Source organism: Papaver somniferum, unplaced genomic scaffold (assembly GCF_003573695.1).
Source record: "Papaver somniferum cultivar HN1 unplaced genomic scaffold, ASM357369v1 unplaced-scaffold_21, whole genome shotgun sequence".
Lineage (NCBI taxonomy): Eukaryota > Viridiplantae > Streptophyta > Magnoliopsida > Ranunculales > Papaveraceae > Papaver > Papaver somniferum.
In genome coordinates this window covers 1,511,188-1,537,765 of record NW_020631041.1, presented here as the reverse complement: position 1 = coordinate 1,537,765, position 26,578 = coordinate 1,511,188, and the positions used below count along the sequence as shown (strand labels likewise).

General features: G+C 37.4%; 1 protein-coding gene and 1 long non-coding RNA gene across 6 annotated transcripts; one reads left to right on the top strand and one right to left on the bottom strand.

Moving 5' to 3' along the window:
• Positions 1-6,025: 6,025 nt before the first annotated feature.
• On the bottom strand, positions 6,026-7,240 carry LOC113339265. Its single transcript, XR_003355014.1, has 3 exons — positions 6,824-7,240; positions 6,491-6,546; positions 6,026-6,348 (listed from the first exon to the last, which is right to left on the bottom strand). It is a non-coding gene; the product is annotated as an uncharacterized LOC113339265 (long non-coding RNA).
• Positions 7,241-22,964: 15,724 nt separating this feature from the next.
• Positions 22,965-25,869, top strand: LOC113340229 (indole-3-acetic acid-amido synthetase GH3.6-like). 5 transcript variants are annotated; one of them, XM_026585432.1, is made up of 4 exons: positions 22,965-23,100; positions 23,194-23,609; positions 24,037-24,995; positions 25,067-25,869. In XM_026585432.1, exons 2-4 carry the CDS (start codon positions 23,275-23,277, stop codon positions 25,663-25,665), a joined length of 1,893 nt encoding a protein of 630 aa, XP_026441217.1. In that variant the 5' UTR covers positions 22,965-23,100; positions 23,194-23,274; the 3' UTR covers positions 25,666-25,869. The 5 variants fall into 5 exon arrangements, with proteins under 5 accessions (XP_026441217.1, XP_026441219.1, XP_026441218.1 ...); XM_026585434.1 differs by having other exon boundaries at positions 22,992-23,100; positions 23,198-23,609; XM_026585433.1 differs by having other exon boundaries at positions 23,012-23,100; positions 23,185-23,609.
• Positions 25,870-26,578: the final 709 nt, after the last annotated feature.

Sequence of the window (26,578 nt, the reverse complement as noted above, 5' to 3'; positions counted from 1 at the left end):
GCTTATACGATTTTATGGTTATAAGCCGAACCATACTCTGAACTCCCAAAAGTTACCTAGAGCAAAGTGAAGTTTCCTCCGATGTTTGTACTTGTCAACCTAGACGCGGTGGCAAGTTGGTCCAGCAGGTAAGCGAGCGTAAACGTTCCCCAAGCATACTTGTTACAAGTTTCAAGATTCTTTACCAATCGGAGATAATTAGCATTTACCTTGTTTCCGGTAAGGTCGAGAAAGATGTCTCTATCAAGAGTATAAAGCAAGTAGGAAGTTCCAGTTTGCTTCACTTTGACGGGATCCATTACCAACAAACCTTCCCTTACTCTCTCCTTTGTGTTCTCAAATTCCTTCTTCAAGTTAGTCAGCTTGATCGTCTTATTCTTCTTGTTTCTGCCACTGGGTATGAATACGGAATCGACATCCCTGACGGACCGACAAAACTCCAACTCAGTTTTGTATGCATCCCAACCAAGAGTTTCCTCGTACAACTTGTAGAGCTCATCCCAACTCATGTCATAAAAATCAGCAGCTACACTTCTACCCCTTGCTTTAAATCTTGTAATCTTACTTGCATCATCAGGAGTGATTGTCATCTCTCCAAAAGGTAATTGGAATGTGTAAGTTTCTGGACAGAATCTCTCGGTAAAGGAAGAGGCCGAAAAACTATCATATTCCTTATGTCCATAATTGATGGCAGGCCATAAAGCACTGGCTTGTACGTAAGCAATCACAGCAGGAACCTCTTCATCAAGACTCCATTCCGCTGCCCTCTGGTGTCTTAATACTCGGACTGCACGGTTGTGATCAGGAGTCTCATATATTCTCTTCGCCCAAGATTCGGCATAACCAATCAAAACATTTCCTCCATCTTCCGGAAGACCATGAGGCAAACCATCTGATCCAGGTGTAATTACGTCATCTTCATCAGGAATGTGAAAACCAGTGATCCGTCGATCATCATCGTCCTTCTGTTTCTCGGGTTCTGCCACCTTCTTACCTTTTTTGTCTTTCTTGGGTTTTCCTTGGGGTTGTGTTTCTTGATGTTCTTCTTGTATTTCAACTCTTACTTGTTCATCTTCTTCTTCTAAACTGCCTCCTCTACCTCTCGCTCCCAATTTTTTCTTACCTCCTCCTCGAGGATCGGGAGTTTTAGAAGTAGAAGGTGTTACCTCCATCTTCTTCCTCTTTGCAGCTGTATTGGTCCTGACACAAGTATTAAAGTTAAAAGTATGCTTCGAACAACAAAGGGATACAAACTATATGAAATATGGATTTGAAATGCCAAAAACTTGTCAACAAATAAGAAGGCTCGGCTTACCCTCAATAACACATATGAGCCGAACCAGGTCTTGAAATTTTCATTAGCTTACACAGAGAAAGGATCGGCTCATGCTACAAAATAATTATAAGCCGATCTTCTATATTTGGCACACAACCTATGTTGTCTAATAAGCCGAACCTATGATTATGAACTCAAACATGTATTCGACGCAACATGATATCATAGAAATAAGCCGATCCTACACACTTGTGAAATTAATGGAATTTTAACAATGATATTCGGCGCAACCCTAATACTATCGAATAAGCCGAATCTAGGATTATGAATTGAAACATTTATTCGGCGCAAAATGGTGTCATACAAATAAGCCGATCCTACACATGCAGAATTCATGAAATTCAAACAACATTAATCGGCGCAAAACTAATACAACCATACAAGCCGATCCTAAGAACATGCAAAATTTCTGAAATTCACAAAACATATTCGGCACAAAACTAACAACATCGAATAAGCCGATCCTAAATATAAGGCTCTGTGTTATTAAGTTCGGCTCAAAACGGATTTCAGATTTAAGCCGAACCGTTCATATGCACTTTCAGGGTTCAGTTTCAAAAACATCTCGGCGCACATCTAAGGTTTTTTTACGCCGAACCATACCCTGTAACAGCCGCACAAACATGTTTTTGACGAATTAAATCTATCATACCAATCAAAAACATCAAATACGAGATGGGTTTGTAGAACTAACCTTCTTATTCTAATTTCCGGAGTTGGTTCTTCTTGAATCTCTTCTTCCGGTTGATTTTGTGGTTGATTTTGAGTTTGTTCTTCACTCACTAAATCTTCTTCTTCGTCAATAGTTTGTTTAATCGATCGATTAGAACTAGATACTTGCTTACGAAGACCCATTATATAGATGATTTTTATCGTCGACTAAATTTTCACGAATCGAAGATTAAATTTTGGCGATGATACGATGAAAAAAAAAATGGAGAAGAAGAAGTGGGTTCGGCTGTTGTGGAGAGGTAGAAGAAGGAGGGGTTGAATGAAACTGATTTTTTGTGTTTATTGATTATAGGTTTTTGTATTAGTGTTAGGGATAGATTAGTAATTTAAAAGATTTCAGGGCATATAGGTAATTGCACTATCCCATAGGGTACCCCTTATAAGGTCACCCAAGTTAGGACCAGTGTTTTGGTATGCCTTGAAATTTTTGGGTATGCCAAAAAACAGCCTTCCTTACTATAACGTTTGGGCTTTTTTTTTTGAAGTTCAGCAAGATGGGGTAAACTGGAGCATGGGACAGCGACAATTGTTTTGTTTGGGTCGAGCTTTGTTAAGAAGAAGTCAGATATTGGTTCTTGATGAAGCTACTGCTTCCATCGACAATGCAACGGATTCTATTCTTCAGAAAATCATGAACGATTATTTGGGACTACTCAAAATAGGTGGGGGACTATTTTGTGATAGAAATGTCCACCCTACATTTTAAGGGGTGTCCTAAAAGATTAGAGAAGACTAATATGCCCTTATCCTAATTAAGGTTATAACTAATCCTAATAACCCACTAATTTAACCATTACCCGCTAATCTAACCCACTAAATTAAAACCTAAATTAAAACCTAAAATCAGTTGCAAAAACAAATCTATTCCTATTCCTAAGGGTGCACAGGAACCGAGCCGGACCGAGGAACCGTCCCGGAACCGACGGAACCGTACCTGTTTTTGTCCCGAACCGAGGAAGGGGGTACAGGTACCGGTCCAAAAAATAGGAACCGAGGCTGAGGAGGTACAGGTACACGGTCCTGCCCAAGTCCCGTACCGTCCGGACCGAAAGAACTGACCATTTGTAGCCATTAGATTTAGGGATAGTAGAGTAATAATAGCCGTTAGATTAAGGAGGGGTATATATACAACCTTAACGCTAGGGTTTTCATTTTTCTTTTTTTTTTCGTTTTCTCAATGAGATGGAGAACTCAGAAGAACTCTGATTCTCTGATTCGTATTCCCTCTTGGTGATTCGTTTCTTTACTTCACAAGAATCACAACTCCACGGACAACAACAGTTTATACCAATTTCAGTGGAATCTCTATCCATCTCAGCCAAATTAACTTCTATAACACGACAATATCTTCAAAAATCACGAATTAACCCTACTCCCAGACGAAATCAGTGAGAAGAAGATGGAGTTGGTGGTAATAGTTATATGGCGAGTTCTGAAGCAAACAGGGAAGAAATAGTGTCATTGTTAGTGATGATGACTGAACGGTGATGTTTATGAATGATTTAATGGTTTGGTTTATGTGGGTTGTTGTCGAATGCAGGGAAGGATATATAGTGGTGATAGTAATAACCAATAATCTCATATCTGAATCACCAGCAAAAACGCACACAATGTGCTTGTACAAATGCCTGAACGAGCCACTCTTCTAATTTTTACAGTAAGAAATTTGGTGGTTCTACTACTCTGATTCTCTGTTTCCTATTCCTCCTTGGTGCCGGAACCGTACCGAAACCGCACCGGAACCGAGGTACACGGTACCGGTCCAAAATCTTCGTACCGATCCTAGGGAGGTACAGGTACTCGGCCTCGGCAAGAACCGAGCCGAACCGTACCGTGTGCACCCTTACCTATTACTTTCTCTTCTTCTTCTTCTTCTTGTTGTTTTCTCCTTCTTCGTAGACATCGCCGTTAATCGTCGATTCGAAAAAAATTCATCGTCGATCAATCAATCGTTTATAACAATGCGTACCAAGCAAACTGCAAGAGTTCCAGTTTCGAGTATGGGACTCGGAAAAATAGCGAATCTCCGAAAGCAAATTCAAATTGATAAACAACTTGAAGAAAAGTTGAGAAACCAAATCGAGCATCCAACAGGAAAAAAAAGGAGTCCGATTCGAGTCAAATGCAAATCCGCGGGTAATTTCCTTCATACCCATTCCTTTTAATTCGTTATTTGTTGAAGAAATCGATAAGAAATCATCAAAACTCAATGAAATTTTAGTTACAGTAGAAATTTCGTCTAGGAAAACCATTAATTTTGGTAACCGAACTTCTAGAAATAAAAACAGTTCGGTTAAGTAGCCTGTTATCTGGTAACCGAACTTCATAATTCGGTGAGCTCGGAAAAAACCTTCGTAACCGAACTCATTGTTTCAAAGGAAAAAAATGAGTTCGGTTTTGTCGATATATTTTTTTGGTAACTGAACTTTGGTAATATGTAGTTCGGTTACCTCGCAAGTATTATCTGGTAACCGAACTTTACTAATATGTAGTTCGGTTACCTAGCAAGTTTTATCTGGTAGCCGAACTTTAGTCTGGTAGTGGCTAAATAGTTTGTTCGGTTACCTCATAATTTATACCAGGTAACCGAACTTATGTCTGTTGACACCAAATATTGTGTTAACTTCATTCTTTAGTTCTATTTTATTTGATAACACAATTTTCTATTTTGTATAGCTAATGCTTTGGTTTTTGTTCATTAGGAACAAAGGAAAAAGATTAAATCCACACTTAGATGAGGATTTGAAAACTCCCACCCCTCGTGGTAGAATACATTTAGATTTCTGAAACGTGGTGCCAAAAATGCTGAACATGGAGGGGGATCGTTACAAGATGTCAATCAAGATGTCAATCAAGAGGTGATGGAGAATACAATTGATAATGTTATTGAAGAAGAGAATGATGATGAAGAAGAGCAAGGAAATGAAGAGGTTGAACAACAAAGAGAACACATTGAAAATGTAGAGGAAGAAGAACAAGGATAGGGCAAAGAAGGAGAAGGACAATATGAAGAGAAGGATGAGAAAGGAGAGGAAGAAGAGGAGGGAGAGGATTAAGAGGAAGAAGAGGAAGAAGAGAAACAAATTGTTCCTGTTAAAGAGAAAAAGAAGCCGAAGCCGCCTTGTGCTAGATACTCACACATCCCCCCTGATAATTTGTGTTTGCCACCAGTGAACCCAACTTATGGTACTCCAAATGATGGAGGGGCAACATTGTTTGGTTACAAACACTCATGGGCTACGAAGATCTATGCGACAAAGGTATTCTTTAAGATCATTGTTAACTAACAAAACTTAGATGCGACAAAGGATTCTTCTTCCTTTGGAGGAGGGATGAAACTTAGATGCTTCCAATATGGATCAATGTCGTTTAAAGGGATTACGCCATGCTCGTAGTTGATTATCATATGCCGACAAGGGAGACCCATAGACTTCTTCATGCTACATACACACACCTCATCCCTCTTGGTTTCCCACTTATCAATCAACTCGACTTCTATAATCAACAATTTCATACATTTCCGAGATACGTTGTAATGGATTTGGTGACATTTCAGAACTGTCAAGGTATCGGTTTGGTGACGGTTTTGGTGAAATATAGAAGTGTCACTAAATCCAGTGTCACCGTAGGGGTCATTTATGGTGACAGTTCTGAACTGTCGTGCAGCCGTCACAATTAACTCACTAAAACTGCTCTTACATCTAAAACTGTCATTGTAAGATACATTTGCAACGTTTCTCATTGAAAACGCCACCTTAACAGCCTTATGGTGGCAGTTTACCCAAATAAACGTCAGCATAAGAAAGATCTGGGACGGTTGATTATGGAAACCGTAAGTTAGCATGTCAGTATGTAACACTACTCTTCACAAACCGCCACCTTAAGAATGATCAAATAATAACAATTTATCGATTTTCTCATCTGTATTTATTTAAAATTTAAACTGAGAACAAAATATGAAGCCAAATTAACAACAATATACTTGTATATATATTATATTAATGACTTCAATTTACAATCTCATATTATCCAAAAAATAAATAAATAAAAGTACATTTCAACATTTGAATAATCGCATTTTATGATTATGTGCATAAAATTCAGCATACCAATTTTATTCTGCATCCGACCAACGCCGATCAGTAGTGCGAATTTCACAGATCTGATACATCATATATAAGCAAACTTGGGTTTGGTGGAGGAGCTTGAACCTGATTCAATAAAGCTGGAAACGAGCTACAATCTTCCATAAAATACACCACTACTGGAATACACCACCACTGCAAAATGAATTAGAAAATTCTCTCAATAACATCAATAACCATTAATTTTACTCATGGCTAGAATTCACTTTACTCTTTTCCTTTATAATGGAAACAACCACAACGAACAGAAAGAAACAATATATAGGAAAAACCTTACTTTTTATCTTCTCCTCACTGGAGTAAATTTTTTTCTTTACCTGGAGTAAATACGATCTGCAAAAGACACTTCAAAGATTATATAACTGTATAAATTAAGCGACAAATTGAAAGAAAGATCTATAAATGAATCGGATGCTAGTATAATTGATAAGGTCCTTTGATTAAATATGACATATTTCTTGTATTGGGTTTAGGAAAATCAATCACTCCATCTGAATTGAGATGGTTAGGGGATTGACGAAGATGATTTCCACACACAAGGATTGAGGAACAGAATCAAGGAATGCAATTTTCGTTCACCTCTAAAGCTTCAAGGATTTGTGAGCATTACCATTGCTGCAGCATCCGCTCAGTATTCTCTTTTTGACCCTTCGTTTCAGATTTTGCTGAATTGAGGTCCATTAAATTCAATCAAAAATAACTAATATTCCACATCTTCGTTCATCTTTTCGTTTCCAAATCTTAAAGGAGGAGATTCATGAGGGAAGAAGCAACACGAAGTGTTTGTGCAGTTATGCTCTTTTGCTGTGAAATGGGGGAAGAAGTTGAAGGAGAAAGAGATAGGTAGAGGGCAGAGCGGCGGAGAATGAGAAATTAGAGTTTAGGGTTTTCACTTATTTGTAGGCAGTACGTGGAACTACGATGTAGGGTGTAGATTCCTGATCGTTTTGCACGTATTTTTTCTTCTTCTTATGATATGTTCTTCTCAGTTTTTCAAGTTCTTCATGTGTGTAGGGGTCGGCCGATCTTACAATTTATTTTTTTACGAGAGAAGAATATTTCATTAAGCGTCGTGTCATTTAATCGTACTTCAAACGTGCTCCGCAAAACAGACTGTAAAGGTTAAATGCCTATTATACACATGCACTGGTGTCAATGGATCCACTATCAAACAAAGTAAGTTTAAAATGTATACATTGTGGAACTGCACTTATTATTGGTGTTTAGTGGCGTATACATACTAATAACCATTGATTCATGGGGTTTATTAATTATGAGTTATTGTGATGGTTGGTCACATCCAATGTAGTTAATCTCGGCCGAGATGGCCGAGATACCGCCGATAATATCGGTTTCGGTGTTTCACCGAGATGACGATATTGACGGTATTGACCGGTATTTCACCGATATTGGCCGATATTTCACCGATATTCACCGAAATATCGTGTCTCGGTACTCGACCGGTGTTCACCGAAATCCGATATTGACAACACTCGTCACATAAACGTCATTATATAATAAGATTTTATGTAATGGTTGTCTATCTTTACCGCCATCTAAGTCGACCCCTGTGCTAACTTAACAGTTCAATGAAACACCGTCACAATACATCAAAAATATGTAACAGTTCATAAATGTCACCGTATGGTAAGCCTATCCAGACAAGTTTTACATTTAACTGTCACAGTAATTTGTTTCAGTGACAGTTAATCCAACCGTCACCATATGGAACAACATGTAATGACAGTTGTCCACGTTAAGCGTCACCTATACTTTACCAACAATCTATTATGACGCTTGTGGTTGAAACTGTCAACGTATTAAATTTTAAACCGTCACCAGATCCCACATTTGGCCTAGTGAATGGGTGGTCAGCATATTTTCCGGTCATTCTGAATATACGACTTTTTTGGAATTTCTCTTTAATTCTATCAATGTCGCGCTTGAAGTAATTTTCCATAGTATTCCACACGGTTACGAAATTATCAACACATCCAAATAGATTCTTCTTCAACCGATGGTGAGACGACTCTAATAAACTTGTCGCTTGATTTCCCGAGTGTTTATATTGGTTGGTATAGGCATTAACAAACCTCTCTTTGTATGGTTCCAACCATTGGCGAAGAACATACGATACAACACCGGGATAATCGGGAGTAGATACTCTTCCTCGGTAAGAGACCAACACAATGATTCTCACTCACCATTGAAAGCAACCCATTTAGCATAATTTATAGAGTATTTTTTTTCAACTTCCTCTTTTGCATCCGCTCGTTCATGTTCCGGTAGCATCTTAATCTCTTCATATCATTTTTTGTTGGGTGGACAAATTATTGGCTTGCACCTATTTATCAAATTACACCATATATAGAACGTATAAAGCATATTATGTGCTAATGGAAACACTACCTCTATTGCATTCATCAATGCGACTTCATTGTTGGTGACTATAACCTCGGGAATATCATCACCTCTATTGCATTCATCAATTCAAAAATGGTATCTCGTACTTGTTCGTCTTATAAGTACAATCCATTATGAGAACTTCATGAAAGCATTGAGCCAATTGAATACTCGTTGGATGCGCAATGAAGAGTTGTGTTATCTCTCCGTCCGAATCCACATCCTTTGAACCGCGTAGTCTTTCTCTTTGGCCAAAAAAAACAATTGTTGCATCACTTGTCTATCTCTCCATTCCTTCTTTCTAATTGTCTCAATTGCATTGTAAATGGTGGACGTAGATGAGTCGTTATCCATGTTATCCTCCTTTAGTATTTGGAGCATTTGAATCGGAGAAGGAACAATTTTCCTCATTTTGGCTACCTTGTCCATCTCTTCAGGAGTTAGCTTGGCCGCCATGAAATGTCCTTCAAGATACTCCGGACGAGGGTGGTTGTAAGAACATTCCATAACCTTGTATAGAACCCATCCACCCAATTCTTCGTTGTAATTAAATGCAAGCTTGAATGGGCATTTAATCTTCTTTGAGAAAGTTATGTTCTTCCTAGTTTTCTTTCTTTTATAAACATTACCCTTTCTCTTGTGCCTTTTATCGGGATCACCGCTTCTCTCACAAACCATTTCAAAGCAGGTTTTGCTTTCTCTCCCATTCAATACTAATACGCACATGTCTTTTTGTGCATGTTGTCTAGCCCAACTCTTTGCCTCTAAAGGACATTTGAATACCAAGTCATTCATGTAGTGATGGGTCGTGTCATCGTACAAAATATGAACAGGGGTAGGTTGATTTTCCATTGGTTCTATTGGATCAGATGCAACCTACGAGTAATAGCACAACGTCAATACCAACGTAAAATAAGAAATACTTAAATTTTCGGCGATGTAAAAATAATATACGATCATGTCGAAAAAAAACGTTCGGTTATGAAAATAAAATTGCGATCTTGCTGAACAAAAAGTTCGGTTATGAAAAAAAAAATTGTGATCTTGCCGAACTTGTTCTTTGGAATTTTATATGGTATAGTCCGAAAAGATAATTATTCGACTCGACTAAATCGAACTACAAAGTTCGGTTAGCTATTCAATGAACGTGATTTGCGATCTTGGCGAACAAAATGTTCGGTAACAAAGGGAATAAACTCGACTAAACCGAACTATTAACTATATACTCTCTAAAATTAGTTCGGCAACGTTTTCTGGAAAAAGATAACCGAACTCTCAAAAACCTCCATTAAAACATAGTTCGGTTACCTGCGTATGCTGAAATGAGTAACCAAACTGCACATACAGGAGTGTTTGGCTACCTGTTCTGCAGAATTGGTAACCGAACTACTTCGATCTAGCCAAAATTTCTTCCTGAAATTTTCGATTTGCCAATTTTTTGCTTAATTCAACATACATTAACTAAATTTGAGCCATACCTGAGTATTGATAACTTCATCTTCTGGTTGTGGCTGATAAAGTTCATCATTTGGGTCGTTTGCTTGAGTTTGGGGAAAAAAATATTCATCATCTAACAAATGACTCATACCCGGATCGTTACAAGTACTGACAAATACTCTAGTAGATGAAGGAAGTTATGATTCTGAGGAGGAGTTATCATCACAAGAATCACTCATATCATATTTAGAAAACTCAAAATAAAAAAATTTGGGTTCAAACCTATTTTTCTTCATCTTTTTTTTTTTGTTCTTCTTCTTCTCTCTCAATAATTCTGATTCTAACAAAACTATCCTATTAATAACTCACTAATCACTAACTAATCAGTAATTAATCATTACACTAACACTAACTAATCAATAAACTAACTAATTTAACTACCAAGGGTAAATTTGGTATTAAAAATGAATTTAGATAAGGGGTGACCCAAAATTACTTCAAATGTCCCACCCCAAAATGGAAAAATAGTCCCCCACCTATTTGGAGTAGTCCCCAAAAAATCATTCAAAATCATACGGACATAATTTGCAAGTCGCACAGTTATTACAGTGGCCCATCGAATACCGAATGTTATTGTTAGAATATGGGCCCTCCACTCATTGCCAATTGGTTTTTAGTTGGCAATGAGTGGAGAGGCCCTAAGGATTATAAACCGCATGATCTTAGGTTGCCCAGAAAATGTGGGACTAATAATCTCAACACGCCCCCTCACGTGTTGCCTCGTGAGGTCTAACACGTGGACAATTAAATCGGGTGACGCGGAGTAAAGGCGCGGTCAAATGACTCGTCGCAAATATCTTGCTCTGATACCATGTTAGAATATGGGCATCCAACTCAAAACCAATTGGCAATGAGTGGAGAGGCCCTAAAGATTATAAACCGCAGGATCTTAGATTGCCCAGATAATGTGGGACTAATAATCTCAACAGTTATGGGCAGTACCACGGTGCTTGCCTTCAGTAATGGTACATCTTTGTGTTCATTCTCGAAGAATGTGAAATTGCTTTGCTTATAATTAGTTCTTGCATAATGTGATCGTCAATCAGTCTATTTTTCCGAAGGGTTCATTCTTTTCATTGTGCAGGAAAGAAAATTGAGTACGATGAACCTTTGAAGTTGATGAAGGATGACGGATCATTGTTTGCGCAGCTCGTCAAGGAATACTGGTCTCACATCCACTCTGCAAAATCACTATGAGAAAACTTTGTTTCTATACCGTCTCTAGTGAAGTACCGGGACGTCAGTTATAATTATAAATATTGTTATAAACGTGTAATCATGTTAAAAATATCTGGATGAATCTCGTTTATTATTGGGATGCTCTTGTGTCTAGCCCTATAAATAGAGGCTCTAGTGTTTGTCTATAATACACATCTAGGAATCTGTCTATCTCTTCTCTTTATTTTATGTCTCCTTCTCTTTTTATAACACGTCATCAACATGTAGCTCCAGTCTGTGAACAATTAATATATTGTGGGTTAAGATTCCCTTTAGTGATCGAGCCATGCGAGGGATGTATTTTAACCTTTGTTATTACACTAAGTTATATACGTTTGAATCACATCTTATACTTTCACCTACTAATGTTTATGTCGTCTGTACATGTGGAAATTTCTGAGGAATCCAAGTTTGAACCCTCTCTCTTCCAGAAACTCATCAATAAAATGACATATTTGTCTAGCCCAAAATATAAGATGTACGGTCATGATTAATAGTTTTAGATTGGGTTAATACTTTCAAACTTTTAGCATGACTAAATTAACCTTTATCCATTACAAACCATAAAGCAAAAGAAAAAGTTTTCCCTATTTGCTACCCATATTTTACCTATTTCCCATCCCATAAATTCCCATCCCCATTTATCCTATGTACCACTCAAATTAGTTTTTGTATCTCCTAAATACTATCCATTGACCTTTTTTTATACACCCAAACAACCAAGATACAACTTAACCGTAAACATCAAAGATCATAGCCATTTCTTCTTCTGCTGCTCCTCCTCAAATCCATCCACCACCACCACCTTTTCTTCTTGCTGCACCATCTTATAATATATGAGAATTGCTAGGTTAACGTGTATCAACAGTTTTTTACACGTGCGATAAAAAAGAAACAATCTTGTACATGTGCGATCAGGATCAAGCTCTATAGGCCATGGCTAGCTAATGGCTCAGATTCCCACCACCCACGATAATTATTTTAAGAATGACTTCAGCAAGGGTGTATAGCTAGGGGAGAATGGAGCTGTTACATAAACTTAATTCATTCAACTATTCTTTTCAAAGATAATGAATAATAACTAAATAGGGGTGATTTCTTGTCGACTTAATACAGTGTGTAGATTTTAATGGTTAACCAATATTAGATGGAGAGGAGAGCCGTTAAACGCCGAACGACCACATCGTACAGTAGTCATCAGACATAAAACAACCACAAGATATAATACGATTTAGGGTACTATAATTATAAAAATCAAACTTAGGGGTTTATAGCTGGATGATTTTTTAATAAAAAGGGAAACAACGAAGAAGGAGAAGATAGAAGTGATAACAGACATGGTGTAATCAAATCTGACTTTTGAAAGGTAGGAAATAAGAAAAATCAAAATTAAAAATTAAATTGATTTATAAATTGTGAAAAGCATAAGAAATGGCAAAAGTGGGTGTGGGAAATAAGGAAAACCAAAGAATAAAAAATTTACAGTCAAATAATTATAACCGTATCGTGGGGCTTATTTTTTTCAGTTTCTAACAATTATAGCATTTACTCACCTACAAATTTCAATATTTACTCACCGACTAATTAGGCTTATATCTTCTAGAATACAAAACAAAACTTCGCTAAGTTAGTCTAGATAAAGAGCGGCCGAGATTTGTCTAGGAGGGATAAATTTACGGCCGTCGTTTTTTCAACTAACCATTATAAATACTTTATTAATTAGTGTCCTATTAGTTGCTCATGGTGAATGATTAATTAATTTTTCATGATAAATGTTCATTTAATGAATCTAATAAATACATATTTTTATTAATAAATAAGTTTATTAAAAACTGTATATATATTGATCGGTAAGGAATTTGGTGCTGGCGAGTTTCGAACTCAATTTTATTAAAAACTCTATATATTGATCGGTAAAGAATTTGGTGTTGTCGAGTTTCGAACTCAGGTAACTGGTATCATCACCCAATGACTTTCACACTGTACTATAGTGACCCCGGCTATTAATAATTTTTAATGGTGGTAGTGAAAGAAGTAGTGGGTGGTGGAGGTGGTAACATTACTGGTGGTGGAAAAAAAAGTGGGTGTGGATGGTTTTAACGTACGGTGGTGGATGTTAGTGAATAATTGTGGAAAATAATAGTTTTGTGTCTTTACAAAACGGGAAACATTGTATTGTGATAGATGTAGTTGGTTGGCTTTAGCACAACTGGTAAGGACAAAACACAAATATTTTGAGGAGGATACTAAATCATATAAGAGAATATGATCATGACCGCTGGATCACCCAAATGGGATCCCACCTATTTATAGTACCCGATCGAATAAATCACGGTTTTTAGTATTAAAATAAAATTGATTACATTTCCAGAATAAAAAACAAAGTTTGGATAAGTTAGAATAGATAAAGAACGATCAAATTTATACTTGGATAAGTTAGAATAGATAAAGAACGATAAAAAAACAATTTTGTTTGTTTGGTGGATTCTCACCATTAACTAGGTCATTTTGTTAAACTAAATCGACATAACAATCCCTTGGGAATTTGGGCGTTATTCTGATCCACATTAGGTATGACCACAAATAAAGTTTGTCCACTTACGAAAATGTATCTATATCTTGGCCCATTGTTGAAAAAACTACATCAACTACGTCTTCAAATCATCACTGAAAAGCCAGGAATCTAAGATATAAGTCCACAAGAAGCATGAAGACTCGAGAACACAATTACTGGAAGAAAATACTGGTTGTGCTACATAAAAGAAGACTTCATTAACTAGCAGATTCTTCACGAAATGATTAATATCTCCTACGTTCAAGAAATTCGTTCACCGAAATTGGGAAGTCTCGATTCAAAGATTTGCAAGCCAAGAAGTTGCTAAAGTACTCATCATGGGGAGCACCATCACATAAGGTGCATTCTATTGGACTTATCGATTTGTACTCTTTTTCCTTCGTCAAAGTTTTTCCCACTGGGTTTTTCTTGTCAAGGTTTTAATGAGGCAACATTTGTATGTCAAAATCTTTTCTAAGTTCACTCAAAATTGTACACTTTTTCCTTCGATAAGGTTTTGTCCCTTTGGGGTTTCCTGACAAGGTTTTAACGTGTCAATTAGCTTAGACACAATGTCATCAGGGGAGCGTTATAAACATGTAATTATGTTAAGAGTATCTAGGATGAATCTCGTTATTATTTGGATACCCTTGTGCCCTATAAATAGAGGCTCTAATGTTTGTCTATGATACACATCTAATGAGAATTCTGTCTATCCCTTTTCCCTATTTTCTGTCTCCTTCTCTTTTCACAACAATTATGACGATTGTTTTGATGTTGTACCATTATGTAGGTTGCCCACCCCCGAAAATTAGTATCATACTCAATTTTTCAGCACTATCTTGTTACTTGACAACTTGAAACACGAGATCCATGTTATTATTTTTTCATTGACAATATTTACAACCTAAATATTGAGAATGTACCTTATTAGATAGTTTAATGTTACTAGAATTATGTTGCATATATATTGTTCAATGGTTTTCAAGCGCCTCTCAGATTCCTTGCGATGTTCCTTTTAGAGTCAATCATCAACCAACCTAGATAATTAACTTTGCCCCCAGTCTTTCTTGTCCATGTGCGAGAAAGACTTCTGATGTCCAGGTTCCATCTTCCATAAAAACAATCATAGATGATACAAGTCTTATGGTTCCAAATAGGGTTCCAAGTTCCATCATTCCAAAGACATGTTCCACGGTCCCGTGGAAGATGCCTCCAATCCGATGGAAGGCATCAAGTGATTTAACCCTTTGGAGTCCATATTTGACCGTTCAGTTTGAAGTCTTGTGGTTTAAGATGGACTAGACGCTTTGAAAGACCTTCTATATTCCATCAAGTTTGGAACATGGAATTTGGAGTCACCATGACTAACCTTGTTGTTACATCCATCTGACACCGCAGTAATCTATCAATCCTTTGAATATCCTGAAATCATTAATTCTATCGAGTCGGATACCTGTTTGAGTGTGTAAAATCTTCACGGAATCGTTTTCTTGTTACGTAAACATATATATCCCAATCATCGTTAACCAGTGTCATCTTACATTTTTTCATCAAGGAATACCAATTCATCCGGGAAACTAATCCATTGGTAATCCATTTTGTTCATGTCATTGATTTTCTTTTTCATCGACCAATTTCATTGATATTGAAAGATTGTATACATCATGTTAAGATACGTCAATAAAAAACTTTATAAAATACAGATATTTTGTATCACAATAATACGTAAACTGGAATACCAATTTATTAAATACATGAATTTCAACGTATTAATTTCATAAAACTGCTGTAATTGGCATGGAATTGCATGTTCCATTGAAGCCTCTCGTGTCATTTCCATTGACCTTCGGAACAAAGAACTTGAACATTATTTCCAAGAATTTGATTATGATACTTCTGATGTCTGTGACCCACCATTAAGTACTTCGCTAACCCCTGAATATTACTTCCTGCGTACCACATATATAGGCGGAGGGACCAATTCTCTTAGATTAAGAAATCTTTTTTGATTTCACAAATATCTATGTTTTTTCCTTGTTTTTCTCTTTGTTATATTTCCTATGTTAGAGACATAAATCCAATTGTGATGATAACCAAACAACATAAATAAGGGTAAAATAGTTAAAAATTATCTTAGAATTGTCATTCTGCCTATCTAATGGTAGAAGGAAAAAGTAGTATTCCGTTTTTTTCCTGTTTTGCACTTTGTTATATTTCTTATGCTAGAGACATTAACCCAATCATGATGATAACCAAACAACATAAATAAGGATACAATAGTTAAAAATCATCTTAGAATTATCATTCCGTCTATCTAATGGTAATGGCAGAAGGAAAAAGTAGTATTCCGCCGATAAAATAAGTATGGAGGGAGTATTATTATCCATGTTTAGATAGTAGAAGTGTTTTAGATTAGAGAGGGAATAGCACCTGTTAATGAATTTTCAATATAGACAACCACAATTAAGGAAAACCGTGTGGGAAACTGCAAATTGAAAATATTGATTCGTTCCCTGCAAAATCATATATGCTTCATAACGTGGGGCCCCACTCGAACAGAATGGATACCGCACTTGGCGTTTCCCATGTTCAACTATTTAAGGCCTAATTAATTCTAATAAATTATCTTTGGAGATCTGCACAATGAGATTCTTACTCAAAAAAATCATAATAATTATTTATTCCCAAGGAGACAAACAAAATACTAGGCAAAATCCGCCAACTGCTACCATGTGACGTGCCATCACATCATATTTGGTGGGAGACAGAACTTATGAGTTGATCGTATTCACCAACAAAATCATGAATACACCTGCCAAAATCTGGAATCGTGGATAAGTGTGGAGAAAGTTGGAAGTGTAAACGACAATCTTAAGATGATTTCATTAAAAACTCTTTGGGCAGTAAACATAAACAATTCCAATACCACTTCGTCAAACAAAAAAAAATCATTCTATGGGAGAAGTGGTTTTGGAATTTTTACTAAACCCGTAGTAGCAGCATTTCATGTGATTTGAGTCAAAATCATATAGGCGGACAAACCACATCCTTTAATTAAGAAAAATATATGAAATTTATAAATATCCATTTATTTTATTGTTTTATCCCTTGTTTCGATGAAACCCAGAGGTTGGATGGGCAAAAAACTTCGATTATAAGTTGGTTCACGACTAAATTTATTTTCTCTCTTTTTCGAAGGGATGTGTTGTTTGTGTCCCGGAAAATGATCAGATTTAAGTTGATTGCATTACTTGAGTCCCAGTAGAGGTGCAAATTAGGCTGTGTCACCACGAGCATAGCCCAGTTCAGTCCAGCACGTGATTTAACACAGCATGGCCCAGCGCATTAGTGTCGTGGGCTGTGCTGGGTTAGCCTAATCGGCACAGTAGCATAGCATAATACGTGGCACGAATAAGCACGTGGCCCAGCCCAGCACAACACGTTAAGAAAGCACGTCATAACATGCACAAGTATACCATATAACAATGCACAATACATCACATTTTGTGTATATTTCACAAAAGGGTTTTTATTCTAACTAGCTTTTGACATTTTATCGTTGTTATGCTGGCTTATTTTTATAACAACACATATAATACCTAGATATTTGAAAAATATATTTCAATACCGTTGTTATAATATTATTTTTTTATACTAAACACATATAAAAAGAAGCTGGTCATTTTATTGGGACATAATGACACATTAGTTCTCGATAACTGCCAGCTTCGTATGAGGGTCTTCCTGAGTCGATGTAAGTCAACCATTTGTCAAACATTCAAACGCAAAAGAAAAATGTCGAAGGCGTAAAAACAAAATGGAAGAAACTAAAGTAAGAGTATTGTAGTACTGACTCGAGGATAAAATTTGTAATAGGACGGCCACATCGGATTGGTCAAGTATCACTATAAGCAATGATGGTGACCAAATACAACAGTAACGTTCATATTTTTCATACGATATATGCTCAAAGATATGTCGTCATTTAAATGAGAAACAGTTTCATATGAAAATTGTGTTGCCCGTTTAGGGAAAGGTTGTCCAAGACTGAAATTATACCATTATAGTGCATTACGCTTGTGGGCTGCTGGCCACGTGAAATATTACACCATTATGTTGCTAGTTCGCCAATGAGCAAAAACTGGATAATGCACCACTATGGTGCATTACTCGAAAGTAATTGTAGCAAAAGCGATTGAATTTGGCGTACGGCAGAGCGCTCCTCCATTTGAAGTTATAAAAATGTCAATAGAATATTTATATGGAGGGGTAGTTGGTTGAAGGTGCATTTGAGGTTCGTATAGCTAACCATGACAGTCCCAGAATCTCAAGGGTGTGTGTGGACATCATAATTAAAGACGCGCCACCATCAACGAAGGCTCTCCTCAACTGTTGCCGATTGATAGTAACCGTAAGGTAAAGGGGTCTAAGGTGCTCTTCGGGGTAGCATATATCCTCGTTTGTGAATATGATCGCTCACTTAGGCATAGGATCATAAGGTTTTTTCGGCTGCGATTGCTGCGATTTCCTTTGACGCCTCCCTAACCTGGTTTTCACCGAACCATATTGAATCGAAAAACTATTGGGCTAGTATGGTTTGCGCAAACTGGCTGGCTACAACGTCTGTGGTTTCAAACGCCGAGATTTATGCCTCCGCTTTGTATACTTCCTAGGTATCCTACCATGGCATCCATGTATCTCCGCTTGGGTAATGCAAGAACATCATAACATAGTGTTGGTTCGATCCATTGTTTACTTAGTTATTCAATTCAATTTCTCCAGTCGCGTGATTTCTATGGAAATCCGTCGGAGGTTGAAACACTTTGTGTCGGATGTTGTATTCTGCGGTGGTAGTGGAAGTACCTAGCATCACTCTGATCAACCGCAATGGGTTCTCCTTTGCTGGTGGCAATTGGATTTCCTTATTTTTTACCCATTGCTCCAGCAACCCTACGATCTCGACTACATGGTAAGGGAGGCGGTTTAACGAAGTCTCTCTTGCCTTCCCGATTGTAGGAATAGCTTGGTTGAACTGTCCATCCTTCTTGACCATTGTTTGCGCGAGTATGGTGTTGGAATCGTCTACACAATCAACGATCCTTGTTGTTGCTTCCCCTAACTTGACAAAAGTCTGAAAGCGGAAATTAACTAGGTTTCTTTTGAAGTCGGGTGTCATCCCTCGTATGCAGATGTCTACCAATGCGTCTTCCTTGATGTACACATGACAGTCTAATGCATAGTGACGGAACTTGGTGATGTATTTTCCTATTTCTTCTCATATCAGCTGACTGCATATGCTCAGGTCTATTGATGTGATTTTTCTTTTTGCTGAATAGAATTTTCTGAGTAAAAGGGTGGACATGGCCGACCATGAGTCTATACTTCATGGCTTCAGGTTATCGTACCAGGTGAATATTGTATCTGTTAGCGGCTTCGAGAATTCCTTTGAAAATAGCTTTCCGACGGTTGCTCGATCGTTCATGGTCGACAGGAATCGGCTAAGGTGTTCTCGCGCATTCCCTTGCCCGTTGTATATTTTGAACTTTGGTAAGGTGTAGTCTTTAGGGTATTGATACCTCGTGACTTCAGAAGAATATAGATTGTCCATGAAATCGTAGTTATCCTATTTTACTACTCGATAGTTTGTTTCCATATAGTTTGCTATCGCCTCTTGTGACATGAATATGACCGCTTCCACCCCATCACTCAGATCCTCTGTCATTTCATGGTATTTCGTTCGACTTCAGCCGCCTTCAGCAACTTCCTTAATTCTTGCTCTTTCCTAGTATGGTCCTCCAACTCTTTTTGTAATTCCTGCAGAGAAGGTCGCGCGGGTGGTATGTCTCCGGCTGCTTGTTTATTTTCCTTCTCTTGTAGTGCCTCGGCTATTCTTCCATGTGTAATCGGCCTTATTAATATTCCTACTCTCCCGCCTTCAAGGTTGACCGGTTGATCGACTGGATGCTTCTCCAGCGCCTGTGCTAGTGCTGTCTTGGTGTGTCAAAGTGGACAAGAGACGATCCTTCGGGTGTGGTCGCGAAATTTTGAGGGGTGAATATGAGATTGGTCCTACCAGTCCTGGTCACACAATTACAACACCTTTTCCTAGAATAGTATGAGAGAGAGCTTACTTTCCATTGTACTATGTCCTTCCTTATATATGTTTTTCCGAAAATCCTTCTTCCCATGACCTTCTTCTTCTCTATTAATTCCTCCCTTATCCTCCCTACTCTATGAACTCATTCTTTAGGAATTGGGCTTTAGTCCCCAAGTCTCCCTACTTTATGGATTCATTTTTTGGACTTTGGATTTAGTCCCCATGTCTTATAGTGGATTTATCCCCCTTTTACGGGCTCCCTATTTCTATTAAGGGGTGATTATTTCATGTGTCAACATTTACGATACATGGTTGGAGAAGGCAAATGTAATGCTTTTGTTTCTGCCAACTTTTGACAATTGATTAAAGTAGATAGAGTAATAGGATTAGTGTTATCTAATGTGCGGTTAACCTTTGTATGACGTGAAATTAGTTGATTAAGGTAGACAGTTGCCAGCAGCCCACAAACGTAATGCATTGTAGTGTAATTTCAGTCTTGGGAAACCTCGCCTTAAACACGCAACACAACTTTGAGATAAAACTTTTAAATGACGACACGTCTTTGAACATGCATCATTTGAAAAGTATGGGTGTTACGGTTGTATTTGGTCATCGTCATTGCTTATAGTGATACTTGACCAATCCTATGTGGCCGTCCTATTACAAACTTTATCCTTGAGTCAGTACTCCGATACTCTCACTTTAGTTTCTTCCATTCCGTTTTTACGCCTTCGAAAAATTAATTTGTTTTGCGTCTGGATGTTTGACCAACGGTTTACTTGCACTGACTCAAAAAACCCACGTACGAAACTGGAAATTATTTAGAACTAATGTGTCATTGTGTCCCAATAAAATGACCAGCTTCTTTTTGGTTTCTTTATCAATGGTTAGCTCGTAATTTCACCAGAAGACCTGCGAGCCAGGATTGCAATAGATAACCATGCATTGGGACGACTCAAGTCACGCAATCAACTTAAAGCTGATCATTTTCCGAGACACAAACAACACATCCCTTCAAAAAAGAGAAAAAAAAATTTAGTCGTGAAACAACATATAATGGAAGTTTTTTGCCCATCCAACTTCTGGTTTTCATCAAAAGTAAGCAGTAAAAAAATAAAATAGATGAATATTTTTCATATGATATATGCTCAAAGATGTGTCGTCATTTAAATGAGAAAAAGGTTCATCCGAAAATTGTGTTGCCCGTTTAGGGAAAGGTTGTCCAAGACCAAAATTAAACCATTGTAGTGCATTACGCTTGTGGGCTGCTGGCCGCGTGAAATATTACACCATTATGTTGCTAGTTCGCCAATGAGCCAAAACTGGATAATGCACCATTATGGTGCATTACTCGAAAGTCATTATAGCAAAAGCGATTGAATTTGGCCTATGGCAGAGCGCTCCCCTATTTGAAGTTATAAAAATGTCAACAAAACATTTATATGGAGGGGTAGTTGGTTAAAGATGTATTTGAGGTTCGTATAGCTAACCCTTGAACTCCCAGAATCTTAAGGGTGTGTGTGGAGATCATAACTAAAGACGCGCCACCATCAACGAAGGCTCTCCTCAGCCGTTGACGATTGATAGTAACCGTAAGGTAAAGGGGTCTAAGGTGTTCTTCGGGGTAGCAGATATCCTCTCCTGTGAATACGATCGCTCCTTTAGGCATAGGATCATAAGGTTTTTTCGGCTGCGATTGCTGCGATTTCCTTTGTCGCCTCCCTAACCTGCGATTGACCTTCGAAACAAAGAACTTGAACATTATTTCCAAGAATCTGATTATGATACTTCTGTTGTCTGTGATCCACCGCTAAGCACTTCGTTAACCTGTGAATATTACTACCTCCATACCACATGTATAGGCGGAGAGACCAATTCTCTTAGATTAAGAAATCTTTTTTGATTTCACAAATATCTATGTTTTTTCCTGTTTTGTTCTTTGTTATATTTCCTATATTAGTGACATAAACCCAATTATGATGATAACCAAACAACATAAATAAGGATAAAATAGTTAAAAATCATTTTAGAATTGTCATTCCGTCTATCTAATGGTAGAAGAAAAAAGTAGTATTCCGCCGATAAAATAAGTATGGAGGGAGTATTATTATCCATGTTCAGATAGTAGAAGTGTTTTAGATTTGGGAGGGAATAGCACCTGTTAATGAATTTTCAATATAGACAACCACAGTTAAGGCAAATCGTGTGGGAAACTGCAAATGGAAAATATTGATTCGTTCCCTGCAAAATCATATATGCTTCATAACGTTGGGCCCCACTCGAACAGAATGGATACCGCACTTCGCGTTTCCCATGTTCAACAATTTAAGGCCTAATTAATTCTAATCAATTATCTCCGGAGATCTGCACAATGAGATTCTTACTCAAAGAAATCATAAATAATTATTTAATGAAAATTCAGTAACAGGTGCATTCCCTCTCAAATCTTTAATGATAATAATTCATATCTAATGATGGGAAAGTAAAATAGGAAACCAACTAAGAATAAATAAAAAAACAATTATTTAAAAGATTGGGGATTACGCCTATGGCCATAGGATAGCTTTTTTAGGAGAGATTTTTTTATTTTTTTATTTTTTTTGAAGGAGAGATATTTTACTGACGTACCATGGGATCGAATAAGTTATTTTGCCTAGGGTACCATTAGAGGTTTCGAGTCGTTGACGAGATCATCCTCCAAACATCTTTTGTAATAGTGTATCTTGTAACTGTTGGATGTTACGTGTGACTCCGAAGATCATATTTAGATAGTGAATACGCTAAGATTTTTTATTTTTTTTTGGAAACTACCGGCTTTAAATATCCGTTTTAAATCTCGACTGAAACAAACTATTGTGGGGCCCAAACCGCACCCTCTATTTTCTCGAACTGGGCTCTAGAAGTTGTGTGAAGAATTATATTGGGTGGGTGCATCATATTCCTTTTTTTATATATAATTTTGATTTTTAGAAAGTAAATACACTTTATTTTTATTTTTATATAATTTGGTTTAGTAGTGATATCTCTATATTTAATTGTATTTTCTCCTTACTGTGGTCTCTCAAATAAATCAAACCCATTCGTGAGAACTAATCCTCCTAACTTTTTCTATCAGGTAATCACATAGACTTGTTCTATGCAAATGGGATAATAATTATGATTGTTTTGTTTCGATATACTATTATATGATTATATATAGTTTACATAGACAGATTCTCGGGAAGCAAGCACAACATCAAATTGAAGAGTTTGGATTAATCTATATATCGAAGATCAACAACGGGTAATAATGGTGGTTCACGAAAACACTAGCACCACTATTGAAGATGTTTGGGTGGAGAAGAACAAGAAAGCACTCCAGTTCATAGAGGATGCGACGACAAATGCCGGTGAAATTCAGAAGAGTCTACTCTCTGAAATACTGTCTCGTAATGCTCATGTCGAGTACTTGCGGAGACATGGTTTAGATGTCAACGGAACACATATAGATCACCGTGAGACGACCTTTAAGAAAGTCATCCCAGTCATCACTTATGAGGATCTCAAGCCAGATATCCAACGTATTGCTAATGGTGATACTTCACCGATCCTCTGCTCACAGCCTATTTCAGAGTTTTATGTTAGGTAATATATCATTCCGATCTCATTACTGTTACTTTTCTTCTCTCTCAGTTTCAGTTTCAGGCAGCAGAACTATGTTTTTAACAGCTTAATAAGAGTGTGTTTGTTTTTTTGTTGACTCGGCCTCTGACTCGCACGAGTTAGATGCGCGACCGTTTGTTTTTTGGTTTGAGTCAGATCTTATTTGCGACCTGACTCAGACCTATCCCTAGATTCGGACCCATTTGGGTCAGGGGATAAAATGGTCCTTATTCATGGGACAAAACCACTGATTCACATATTTCTGATTCAAAAACACAAACATATTGAATCAAATTCAGATGAGTTAGGTGATTTCAGTTAGATCGAGACGAGGAAGATCAAAACAAAAAACATGTTATTCTATGATTAGAAACCGACAATTCTAATGGTACAATGGTCATTTGCACAGCTCTGGTACTTCATCAGGAAATCCAAAATTGATGCTAACAACAGAAGAGCAAGCTGAACAGGTATGGTTCTTCCGAAGCCTAGTGATGCCTGTGATGAATCAACATATTCCCGGCTTAGACAAAGGCAAGGCTATGTATTTTACGTTTACAACTTCTAAATGCTCCAAAACACCGGGAGGGTGGATAGCTCGTCCGGCACTTGCCAGCCTCTTCAAGAGTTCACAGTTCAAGAATTTACTTTCATCAGGTGATCCTTACTACAACTATACTAGCCCTATCGAAACTATACTTTGCGAAGATAATTACCAAAGCATGTATTCACAATTGCTTTGTGGGCTCTGTCAGAATGACACTGTTGTTCGAGTTGGAACAGTTTTTTGCTACAGTTTCATTTTAGTTATAAGGTTCTTAGAAGAACACTGGACCCTTCTGTGCAACGATATTCGAACAGGAACCATAGACAAGCGAATTACTGATCCATTGGTTCGACAAGGGATCATAAGGGCAATAGCACTTAATCCAAACCCTGTATTGGCAGACTTTATCGAGATGCAATGTAGTATGGATAACTCATCATCGTGGAAAGGGATTATACCTAGGTTATGGCCTAACACAAAGTGTATAGAGACTATAGTAAGTGGCAGCATGTCCAAGTATATTCCAGCTCTTGATTATTACAGCAATGGCCTGCCCATTGTTTCTGCTAGGTATGCTTCGACTGAGGGTCACTTTGGTTTAAATTTGAATCCTCTATGCAAACCTAATGAAATATCTTATACCCTCATCCCTACTATGGCTTATTTCGAGTTCTTGCCTCTGGAAAATAATGACATATCGGTAAACCATAGTCCAAATGGTGTCGGTGATGATCGTGGAGAAAAGCGGCAGCAAGATACAGTTGTCCTCGCCGATGTTAAGCTGGGACAAGAGTATGAACTTGTTGTAACCACTATTGCTGGTACGTATATCTAACTGGTGAATAATTCGAAAAACATTTTGATTCCTTGTATTCATGCATATGCTTTTTAGGGTTGTATCGTTTCAGGGTTGGAGACGTGCTCCGCGTAACTGGATTTATGAACAAGGCTCCTCAATTCAACTTTGTATGCCGAAGAGGAGTAGTTTTGAGCATTGATGCTGATAAAACAGATGAAACCGAGCTGCAAAATGCCATTGAGAATGCCATCATCAAGCATCTCCTACCGTTGCAGGCATCACTTGAAGACTACACTAGTTATGCTGATCCATCAATTATTCCAGGCCACTACGTATTATACTGGGAGCTTCACTCTTTCGGAAATAGCCAAGCAGTAGCCCCAAATGGTATCCCGTCGTCGGTGTTTGAAGATTGTTGTATCACAATTGAAGAGTGCCTAAGCTCTGTGTATCGTGCATTCCGTGTTGCTGGAAAAATAAGCTCTCTAGAGATTAAAGTAGTCAAACAAGGAAGTTTTAGAAAGATGATGGAGCACGCCAAGAGTCAAGGTGCTTCAATAAGCCAGTACAAGACTCCCGGATGCTTGAAATCTATTGCCATGGTTGATCTAATGAACTCTATGGTTGTTACCAGTTACTTCAGTCCCAAATGCCCAAGTTTTGTTTCTGGCCACAGTGTAAGCTCGGGGTAACTTATAAATTGTGTGATCATAAGCAGCTTATCCGTCGGAAGTAAAACCCAAACAGAGAAGTTTAATTTCATTGTGAATAAGTTTCAAGAGTTTTGTTTGCAGTCAATTTTCAGTTTATTGCTACTACTGGCTACTTTCGTAAACACCGGAGTAACTAGTCATTTCAAGTTTCAATAATATACTTTATTTTATTTTTCTTCTTTATTCTGGGTGTACTTGATGCATCAAGCTGTTAATGAGATGCAGTCTTTGAATTGAATAATGGAACGTGGAAGCCTATTATGAACCATAAGACTTGCATCTTGTATGATTCTTGGAAAACCACTATAAAGTTATCAAATGAAGGACTCCAAAATGAGACCAGATCATCTTAACTGGGAATTTCTGAAATCAAATAGGAAAAGTGTGTTTAAAAAAAAGAAGGAAGTGAACAATGCAAGGAAGCTGTCTGAATAAGGGCCTTAAAAACCATGGTAACGTACGCAGTATAATTCTGGCAACGCTAAAACAACCTACAATACATACATTTTCAAAATTTAGATCGTAACTATATGACATGGAAATCATGTTTCGTCAATCAGAAAAGGAAAGAATGACATAAATCAGGTAGTTGCAGAAAATCCCACAACTACACCCTTTGTAATGATAATAACACAAACCTTAAACTATATGGATCAACTTAAACATTAATGATATTATTCACCACTTTGACACTAGTATGATCTTCTTAAACACTTTATATTGAATCTATGGATTAAAATGATCACAAGGTGAATTTGTATACATCAAATGGGGAGATATAAGATTGAAGCTAAGTTCCAATGGCTTCTTCTTGGTTCTCTTGATAGTTTTCTTAGCACCTCTCCCTTGACTGATCTCTCTCTATCATTTTTGAACCTTTATATAGGTAAAT